Here is an 11,626-nt window from a genome sequence, read left to right as displayed (position 1 = left end):
CCCACCACCACACAAACAACCACAACTACAACAAGAGAGAAACAAACAACACAGAAAAAAAAAATCAATGGCGTCTAGGGTTTCATTGAAGAGCAAGGGCAAAGCGAGCGGCAAGGCCTTGAAGGGCTCTGCAGAGGAAAAATCCATTGGCGAGAGTTAAAGGAGTGGAGCACTTGGCCCTGAAGAAGGCCAAGGTCGCCACCCACTATGGTTTCATTCCTTTGGTCATCATCATCGGCATGAACTCCGAGCCCAAACCCCATCTCTCTCAGCTTCTCATCCCTGTCTGATCGATCTTATTGGCTAGTTTTCTGCAATACCCAGATCGGGATTTGGGATTATCTTTCATGGGTTGGTGCCTATTTGTCGAAATCTACATGTTTTGAGTTTGGGTTTTAATCTGTTATGTTATGGATTTTGCGTATTTTAGGGTTGTCTTTTCAGAAAGTCATAATCTAGGGAATTAGAAAAATAATAGTACGTTTAATTTTCAATGTTGAAAGCTTTATTTTATTGCGTTTTTTTGTGTGGCCTAATGTGGTTTCATTAGCTTCTGCATCGAAATTTTAATTCTTGATTGTGCTTATTCGATATAATAGTCTAATATGATTGGTTGCTGAGAAAATAGGAGAACAGAAAGTTAAAAAAAATGTTTTGTGGTTGTATTCCTCTGCCATCTGATTACTTCTATAGAAGATTGGGGGTTTTGTTATTGTCTTATTGATGATGTTTTCTTCGATGATTGATGTTTATTTGTATGATCTCAGTTAATTATCTTATTCTTTTCAATGACTACATGATTATTATATATATGATTAAAGAATCACTCTCTGGAAAAAATTCTTATGGAGTTAGGATCACTTTTAATCTAATCTCTCTTTGGTTCTAGAGTGAACATGATGTTAGATTGTTAATTATATAGTTAAAGGAGTCTCCTTTGTCTTTTTGTTTGGGTAAGTAGTTCTGATTTCAAAAAGGTGGAGTTGTGTTAACTAAGGCTGCGTTTGTTTTGGATGAAAACCACTACCAGAAATGCTTTTCTGTAATTGCGGGTGTTTGGTTGCGCATGAAAAATCAATTTTCTGGAAATTGTTTTCAGTTGACCGTGAGAAGGGTGAAAACAATTTCCGTTTTTATTTTCACTTCAAATCTCATTTTTCGGAAAATAGAGAGAAAGAGAGCACGAGAGAGAGAGAGAGAGAGAGAGAGGAAAGAGAGAGAGAGAACACGAACTGCCGATCAAGCCCAGAGCCCATCGGCGGCGACCCAGACCCAGACCCATCGCCACGATCATCGATCACGGCGACCCAGACCCAGCCCATCGCCACAATCGTTGATTGCCTTCGACCCAGACCCAGACCTAGCGACTCGCACGCACCGCGAACCCACGAACCGTGAGTCGCACCGAATTTAAATACCCATTGCCTCACCGCAACGATCTGACCGGATTTAATGATTTTTTTTCTTTGGTTTTGTCTGTTTTGTGGCTTTTGATTGCCGGAGTTTGTTGCCGTGGGTTGAATTGGAGTTTTGGTGGTGTGTGGTGTTGGGATTTGGCTGTGATTTTGAAATTTTTTGTAATAAAATTTGTTTGGTTGCTGAGAAAATAGTTGAGAAAATGTGAAAAATGTGTAGGAAAATAGCATTTTCAGAATAGAACCAAACACATGAAAATATTTTCTACAACAATTTTCATAATGCAACCAAACACTTGAAAATATTTTCCTTTCCCGAAAATAGCATTTCCAGAAAATAGGCTATTTTTCGGAAAATATTTTACGGGAACTAAACACAGCCTAAGCTGATNTTCAGTTGACCGTGAGAAGGGTGAAAACAATTTCCGTTTTTATTTTCACTTCAAATCTCATTTTTCGGAAAATAGAGAGAAAGAGAGCACGAGAGAGAGAGAGAGAGAGAGAGAGAGAGAGAAGAGAGAGAGAGAGAGAGCACGAACTGCCGATCTAAGCCCAGAGCCCATCGGCGGCGACCCAGACCCAGACCCATCGCCACGATCATCGATCACCGGCGACCCAGACCCAGCCCATCGCCACAATCGTTGATTGCCTTCGACCCAGACCCAGACCTAGCGACTCGCACGCACCGCGAACCCACGAACCGTGAGTCGCACCGAATTTAAATACCCATTGCCTCACCGCAACGATCTGACCGGATTTAATGATTTTTTTCTTTGGTTTTGTCTGTTTTGTGGCTTTTGATTGCCGGAGTTTGTTGCCGTGGGTTGAATTGGAGTTTTGGTGGTGTGTGGTGTTGGGATTTGGCTGTGATTTTGAAATTTTTTGTAATAAAATTTGTTTGGTTGCTGAGAAAATAGTTGAGAAAATGTGAAAAATGTGTAGGAAAATAGCATTTTCAGAATAGAACCAAACACATGAAAATATTTTCTACAACAATTTTCATAATGCAACCAAACACTTGAAAATATTTTCCTTTCCCGAAAATAGCATTTCCAGAAAATAGGCTATTTTCGGAAAATATTTTACGGGAACTAAACACAGCCTAAGCTGATAAATTGAAAGAACTAGACGTAGGAGAATGGATGATTCTGTTTGATGTCTGAAACACTGAATAAATTCAGTCAATATTTTCTCTTAATATATATATATATATATGTGTGTGTTTGTAAACTCTTAATATGAATGATTGATAGTAAATGAAGCATTGATAGTTAGATATGCTGCTAAGAAAACAGTAAGAGTTTGAGGAAAAAGAAGATAAAATAATTGTGGCCTAATTTCGATGTGGGGTGGCACCTTTGATAGGCTATGAGTTAAAAATTTTCTTTAGGTTATAAAGTTGCTGGTTCAGTTTTAGTAAGTCTTGCTAAGATAGGGGTCTGGTTTTTTTTTTTTGATATGTAAGATAGGGGTCTGGTTTAGTAGTTCTTAATTATTTTTCTTTGTTATTAGGAATCTAGTCTTTCCTGAAAAATGTATTTAGGAGTCCTAGTTCTTAACATGCATATCAAATTTCATACCAATCATTGATAATCATATATTATCTACTACTTGATCAGTAAACTCATGTTTGTAATAATTTTAGAATACAAAAAACTGAACTGATTATTTGCCTCTAGAAAACTAATATCATATACTAATTTTTGTTATTGAACGTTCTTGTACATTGTACTAATTAACCCTTGATTATTAGAATAAAAATCAAGCTAAAAGAGCCTAAGTTTTTTTATTAAACAGGCTGACAAGGCATGAAGTAACTATAAAGCTTTTTAAAGTATGCTTCTTGTTACTAGATTGCAAAATAATAACCATGTGTTAATGAAACACCTCCTGTCCTGAGAGACCTGATACTGATGTAATTTCCTTTTTGGGAGGAAAGAACATCAGCTTCATTATAGGATGAAAACAACCAATGCCATCCCAACAGTGCAAAAACAATTTGCTGATTAGAAAAGTGAAAATGATCGGTTTGTCTGTCTGAGTTTTTTATTATTTTACCATCTGCTCCAGTGGCTGAGAAAATTCTCTACTGCTCAAAGCTAGGCTGTGTTTGGCATCACTAAATTGAAGTTAATACAGAACTCCTCGACCCCCCCATTTTACGGTTGTAAAGGATAACTAGGCTGTGTTTGGCATTACTAAATTGAAGTTAATATAGAGCTCCCCCCCCCCCCCCCCCCCCCCCCCCCCCCCCATTTTATGGGTGTAAAGGATAACATTATTGTTAAACATCCATACCCTGTCCATACAAAAGACTATGGGATGAGTAACATAAACACGCATCAACCTCAAGCTGAATTACAACACAAAAAAAGAGAAAAATGTTGACGAAGTACATGTATTCAAAAGAGAAAAATGTTGTATAAATGAGTTTGGAAAGTAATTGGATTGCACTATGCACTATTCCCTCTTGGGAAAATGACAATCACTGCCAGTAAGCTACGTGGCATAAGGCTTCTGGTACCCAAAAAAGAAAAAAGAAAACCCAACTTAAAGTCCAGTTGGGCTTTTATTTTTTTGTCTGGATCTATCAAGTTGGGCTTGCTTCTCTCTCTCTTAAATTATTTTCTTATTTATATGAATTCCACCATTTTTCTTTCCTTCCAATACGGAAAAGAAGAGAGTTGTCCCTTCTTTTGCACCCTGTAAACAAATAAACACTATGAGGGAAAACGATTCTCCTTTCCCTTTCCTTTTTCTTTTTTCCTCTCTCCTTTCCTCTCTCCCTTGGTTTTGCTAAACATAGTGTAAAAATATGAGTGGTGTCCTTTTTATTCTTTTTTTTTTAGGTAAATATTTGAATCTTAAATATTTTCATTAGAAATACCAAAAAATATCATTTAAACTACAAACTTTTGCCTCTTTTCCAAATTCTAACAGAACATAATTACACTTAGTTGCTGAGTTGGCTTTTTTGTTACTATTTGGGCTAGTTATTTTCAAAACTTTTTAAATTTGAAAAAAAAAAACATAGTTTAAAATTGAATTAATTTTATTTTATATCAAAATTTTCAAAAGAGCAAATTTAAATACAATTTTTTAGGTGTTGTAACTTAGATTTCTTAGTTAAATTTAATCACATGGTTATATTAGCAAATAAGTAATTGAAAAATGCTAAATCTACTTCAAATTTTACTTTTTTAAAAAAAAAACACTTAAAAATTGATTTGACAAGGAATGCTATTGATCACATTTATATTAGATAGTAAATGAGTGTTTAAATTATTTCTTGTAATTGATGACATATCAATTTGTATGACGTAAGTAGGGATGGCAATTTGTGTTCACGTGTCAGATTCATGTCGTGTCCACTAATGAGTATTCAATTATATGGGTTAACACTAACTCGTCACGTTTATTAAACAGGTCAAGATTCTTCAACCCTAACACAACATGTTTATTAAACGGGTCAGTCGTATCAACCCATTTATCAGATTTTATCGAAGCGAAACAAAAATATACAAATTTTAGTACTAAATTATGAAGAGAAAAAAATTATACATAAAATTCAGAACTAACGAATAAATGTATCACAAATAATTATTTAAAATTAAAACATATCTCAATATCACAAATAATAAATCATAATATGTTAAAAAAAATAAACCACAACAACTAATAAGTTTATATACCTAGGGTTTGAAGGGTATATTGGTAAAATATAATTTAATTAAACGGGTCAAACGGGTTCCATAGGTTGAACACTAATCCAACTCGTTTATTAAACGGGTCAGACGTATTAACCCGAATATGACACAAATCCGTTAAGTCTCAACCTATAACCTGCTAATTTCGTGTCGACTTGTGTCGTGTTTATGGGTCGTGTCAAATTTTGCCACCCCTAGACGTAAGTAGTAAAATTGGCAGTATCATTAACATCACCCTAAGTAATATGGTTGAATCTAATTGTCATTGAAAAATATTACACTCATATATTGATTAATGCAATTATGTTGTTAGATTTAATTAGAAAACTTACATTATATCACCAAATCAACCTGTACCTAAAATTTAGCAAATTTTAACTCTAATTGTGTGTGTGTGTGTGGGGAATATAATACCAAATAAACTTGTACCTAGAATTTAGCAAATTTTAACTTAATTTGTGTTTGTGTGTGTGGAAATATGCAATGTGGAAACACAAAAACTTTAAAATTGTGATTTAAGAGGGAGCGTGTCTAAAGAATCAAAGCTAAACTAAAAATTCCCAAACTAAAAACAACCAAAATCACTTATGTGGGGCCAGAAAATCAGGTAGCCTTGGCCCACTTCAAAATAGGCCTACGCCGAGGATGACCCTGTCCTCGGGCGTTCGAGACCTCGGAAAAACACGAGTACCACCCTACCAAAAGACTCCTGGAATATCCGAGGAGGAGAGGGCCTAGTGCCACGCGTTGGCAACAGAAGTACGAAGAAGGGGCAAGCCTTGGGCAAACTGTCACCTCGGCATTGAATACGCTCACCTAACCCTTCTGGCCGCATTAATAGGGATGTAACCCCTTGACAGGGCAACATCGATCAGGGTGAGCCACTTGAGCACGGATATGACCTCTGATGGGACAGACGGTCAGAAGGGAGGCCAATAGATGATCAACAGGAGGAGGAAGAGAGGGATATATAAGAAAGGGGAGCAAAGTGTAAAGGGGAGTTTTTTGGGAGAGGGGAAGGAAAAACCTCCTCGGCCCATGGCCGAGGAGTATCCCACAATTGTAAATTGGTCTTAGTCTCTTTCTGTTGGGAAATTTAGACCCCGGTTGATAGAATTAACAAGTTTTAAACCTAAGTTGTTAATTAGACTTATTATTAATAAAACTTGTTAAAACAAACAAACATCAATATCATGTCAAAATCATGCAGCGGAAAAAATAAATAAGACAAGATATGATGACCCAGGAAAACCAATGAAACCAACCAGTTTCACAGTAAAAAACCTGGGGGGAAACCTTCCCGAAAAGCAATCCACTATAGTAAAGAGAAGTTTCAGATCTAGTACAAAACCTTTGTCCCTAGACTCTACAATTCCCGTAGATGAACTCACAGCAGAAACCTTCTACCGCTTCAGAACCTCTGAACTCTTCAATATATGAACGCCACCTTTTTTGTTGTTGCACGGATCCCAGTACGTGACTAACTCCTTTGCATGAATCCCAATACGTGACTCACTCACCAACTTAAGGAAGAAGAATGTTGGCTGCAAAGTTCTTCACTTCATCAACAATGAAGATCAAGAAGCACTTGGTTACAAAACCCTAAGGCGCAAAGACGCAGTAGCTTCTTTCAGAGAGAATAAGGCATCTATCACCTTTTGCATATGTTCTCCTTGTATTATCTCATGTAACGACCTTTAAAATAAGTCTTATATAAGTCTAGGGTTGTGAGAAAAGAAACCCTACTCAAATACATAAGCCTGGCCCAAAAATCAAAAAGCTGAAATTTTGATTTCCCGTAACCTCGATCGATCGAAAGGTGTCGAGAGGTGTCGAGGTTTAATGAATCTCAACAGATAGTAGCTATCGAGGAGGTGTCGAGAAGGTGTCGAGGGGACAGAAACTTTCTCGATCGATCGACCAGCTATCGAGAAGCTATCGAGATTGCGATAAGAATCAGCTGAAGATCTCGACAGATAGGCAGGTGTCGAGGTAGCTATCGAGAGGTGTCGAGCTTTATAAATTTTGCACTTCAACTTGCTTTCTCTTAGACAGACTTGATGACTTCAACACTTGATCTTGAAACATTGTTTCTTGAAGTATTAAAGACACCTAGAACTACCCAATTACAAGCAAAGTGCGTTTTGTCAAAGGATTAGTCAATTTACATAACTAAGTGACATATGTTCTTAAACAAGTTAAAACATATATGTCCTAACACTTTCAATGAAAGGAAAGTAGTTCATGCCTGGTGAAGGCCGGCGAGCACCTAAACCTTCAATCCACTCTCTACAAATTCATTGTTCTGGGTTCGTTGGGCCTGGAAACCCATATCTTTTGGGCTACAAAAATGGACCCTACAACTTACATTATTCTTAGGAATTTTGGCTGCCATGTTCATGTGGTTTGCCAAATACTGAAATACCCTCTAAAGTTGTAAATAGGTAGCGAGTTTTAGTATGAGTTTTACAACCCAATGTAGGACCATCTTATTTGATCTTTATAGATAGTCGCTCATAGATCAAACACAAATATATTTCAATTTCCTCCAAAATAAGTAGTCGATCACAATGATCGTATGTAAATCAAATTTATATTGGATAATAAATGAGTGTTTAAATTATTTCTTATAATTGATGTCATATAGTAAAATTGGGAGTATCCTTAACATCACCCTAAATAATATGGTTGAATCTAATTGTCCTTGAAAAAAATTACACTCTTATATTGATTAATGCAATTATGTTGTTAAATATAATTAGAAAACTTACGTTATAACACCAAATCAACTTAGTAGATAGTCCATCATAGATCAAACACAAATATATTTCAATTTCCTCCAAAATAAGTGGTCGATCACAATCATCGTATGTAAGTCAAAATAGATATTACAAAAATTTTCCCAACACGTCATACGTAGAGGGAAAGCTTTTGCAAAGAGATTTTGCTTTCAGGGGTCAGGGGAAATTCTAAAAAATGAGATCAAAATCAAAGGTGTAATCACATTTGCTCAAAACATGGGTAAAATGGTCCTTTTCCTAAGGAAATACCAAATTCATCTCAGCCTTCCACGTGTACTAGTAACAGTAAATCTAGACCTCACGAAAGCTGCGTAATATTCATTGTCCCTGCGATCCTAATATAGAATAAATGATAATTGATTTACCCAAAAAAAAAAAAAAATTTATAATTGGAATTTTGTACATTTGCCAATGCCAAGGTTCACTGCTTGCCCTTCCAGAGAGGAATTGCATGGCACAAATGGACAAGAGGTTGGTAAATTAAGCTCACCAATAGAATTCAAATGCATTTTAGAATTGACCGAAAATATACAAAATAATATTATTTTGTTTCAAATTAAATTCAATATTTTTTTTTGAGAAGAAAAATTTAATTCAATCAAGTTAAGTGTTTAATTTTTTATTTTATTTTATTTTTTTTTGTTGAGAAAATAGTAAGGTGTTTAAACTTTGAATTTAATTGGAGAACATAATAACATATTATAGATAATGCAGTGTACCAAAGTTTTGTTCAATAATTATTTCAATCATTATTTTTTTGGAAGAATATGTTCACATTCTTTGTGTTCTTCCCCATAACAAGACTGTGCATGTTCATTCTTTTCTTTGTCTTTCTTGTACTTTTTTTTTTATAACCAAACACATCAAAACTCATATCAATAACAATTTAAACCACCGATTTGAGCCTCTCTCTCTCTCTCTTTCTCTCTCACATCCAAATCAACCCATATCAGCGGTGAACAACTAAATGAGAGAAAGATAGGAAAATCTGAAAATGAAAGAAAGCCGAGAGAGGGAGAGAGGGAGAAAGGAAAATGAAAATGAAAAGGAATGGATATGAAAAAGAAAGAAGAAAAAGAAAGATACAAACACAAGCACGCACCATCAGATAGTGAGAGAGAGATAAGATTTAAAAGAAAATGAATGGAAAATGAATTTTTTTTGAAAAGGATTTTTTTTTTTAATTTAAATGCTGACACGACATTTGAAAAATGTCAAATTAATTTTTTAAATATTATTTTAATAGCTACATTAGTATTTAACATGCCAGCAATGCACTCCATCTGCCACGTAGATTATTTTCATTAATAAAATGACGGTAATGACTAAAATGAGAACAATTTTTTGATTTTAGGGATTGCATCTGGGGAAAAAAAATAGAAACCAAAACCAAAAATTGGTCCAAAATATAGAGACCAAAAATGTATTTACACTTTTTTATTTATTTATTTTTAATTTTTATCATTCGTTTGCTTCTCAATTTGGTGTATTTAAGTTTCTGTTTTTATCGGTAGAACATTTAAACTTTTATTTTTAATTTTATTTTTCAATTACTACATTGGAAACGTAGTCAATTCAATGGATAGACCAACTCGCATGTACAGCTCAGTGGCTCACTTTTTTACCAAAATGTTACATGACATGTTTAAGATGGAACTTGTTTTTTATTGGTAGAACATGTGTTCTTTCCAATTTTCACCACAGGATGAGCAACAAACCTCATAAAAAAAAATGCCAACATTGTTCACTTGAAAGACCAACTGTCTGTGGACAGTTTCCAACTTTCCATTCACCAATTATGTTACTACATTACATGGGGGGGGGGGGGGAATATAACACCAAATCAACTTGTACCTAGAATTTAGCAAATTTTAACTTAATTTGTGTCTGTGTGTGTGGAAATATGCAATGTGGAAACACAAAAACTTTAAAATTGTGATTTAAGAGGGAGCGTGTCTAAAGAATCAAAGCTAAACTAAAAATTCCCAAACTAAAAACAACCAAAATCACTTACATTATTCTTAGGAATTTTGGCTGCCATGTTCATGTGGTTTGCCAAATACTGAAATACCCTCTAAAGTTGTAAATAGGTAACGAGTTTTAGTATGAGTTGTACAACCCAATGTAGGACCATCTTATTTGATCTTTGTAGATAGTCCCTCATAGATCAAACACAAATATATTTCAATTTCCTCCAAAATAAGTGGTCGATCACAATGATCGTATGTAAATCAAATTTATATTGGATAATAAATGAGTGTTTAAATTATTTCTTGTAATTTATGACATACAGTAAAATTGGGAGTATCCTTAACATCACCCTAAATAATATGGTTGAATCTAATTGTCCTTGAAAAAAATTACACTCTTATATTGATTAATGCAATTATGTTGTTAAATATAATTAGAAAACTTACGTTATAACACCAAATCAACTTGTACCTTTATTATTGTTGAGGGAGATTTAGAGGTGGTTATCATAGATTTACAAAGTAAAGAGGAATCCATTTCTTCTTTTGGTCATTTGATTTTTTCGGCAAAGCAATCTCTAGATGCTTTCCATAGTATTTCCTTTTCTCAGACCCGCAAGTCAGGAGTAGCTCATAACCTAACTAAACATGTAAGACATGTTAGTAATTTTCCTGTGTGGATGGTGGATGTTTCTCCATGCTTTCAGCATGTACTTCTAGCCGATTGTGGCTAAACTTTTTAATGAATTTTCATGGTCTTTCTTCTCAAAAAAAAAAAAAAAAAAAAACCTTGTACCTAAAATTTAGTAAATTTTAACTCTAATTTTAAGTAGATAGTCCGTCATAGATCAAACACAAATATATTTCAATTTCCTCCAAAATAAGTGGTCGATCACAATCATCGTATGTAAGTCAAAATAGATATTACAAAAATTTTCCCAACACGTCATACGTAGAGGGAAAGCTTTTGCAAAGAGATTTTGCTTTCAGGGGTCATGGGAAATTCTAAAAAATGAGATCAAAATCAAAGGTGTAATCACATTTGCTCAAAACATGGGTAAAATGGTCCTTTTCCTAAGGAAATACCAAATTCATCTCAGCCTTCCACGTGTACTAATAATAGTAAATCTAGACCTCACGAAAGCTGCGTAATATTCATTGTCCCTACGATCCTAATATAGAATAAATGATAATTGATTTAGCCAAAAAAAAAAAAATTATAATTGGAATTTTGTACATTTGCCAATTGCAAGGTTCACTGCTTGCCCTTCCAGAGAGGAATTGCATGGCACTAATGGACAAGAGGTTGGTAAATTAAGCTCACCAATAGAATTCAAATGCATTTTAGAATTGACCGAAAAAATACAAAATAATATTATTTTGTTTCAAATTAAATTCAATATTTTTTTTTTGAGAAGAAAATTTTAATTCAATCAAGTTAAGTGTTTAATTTTTTTTTTTTTTTTTGTTGAGAAAATAGTAAGGTGTTTAAACTTTGAATTTAATTGGAGAACATAATAACATATTATAGATAATGTAGTGCACCAAAGTTTTGTCCAATAATTATTTCAATCATTATTTTTTTGGAAGAATATGTTCACATTCTTTGTGTTCTTCCCCATAACAAGACTGTGCATGTTCATTCTTTTCTTTGTCTTTCTTGTACTTTTTTTTTATAACCAAACACATCAAAACTCATATCAATAACAATTTAAACCACCGATTTGAGCCTC

The 11,626-nt window shown here is 34.3% G+C and overlaps 1 protein-coding gene across 1 annotated transcript; it reads left to right on the top strand.

The window, feature by feature from the left end:
• On the top strand, nt 1-517 carry LOC112034526 (mitochondrial import receptor subunit TOM7-1). Its single transcript, XM_024067342.2, is given in 3 exon segments — nt 1-143; nt 146-175; nt 178-517. Coding segments are annotated over 3 exon segments (219 nt in total). The 5' UTR covers nt 1-67; the 3' UTR covers nt 291-517.
• The last annotated feature ends 11,109 nt before the right edge of the window (nt 518-11,626 follow it).

The sequence above is a fragment of the Quercus suber genome, unplaced genomic scaffold (genome assembly GCF_002906115.3).
Source record: "Quercus suber isolate HL8 unplaced genomic scaffold, Cork oak 2.0 scaffold_177, whole genome shotgun sequence".
In the NCBI taxonomy this organism is placed as follows: Eukaryota; Viridiplantae; Streptophyta; class Magnoliopsida; order Fagales; family Fagaceae; genus Quercus; species Quercus suber.
Note: the sequence above shows the minus strand (reverse complement) of the source record. Positions and strands in the feature narration are given on the sequence as shown.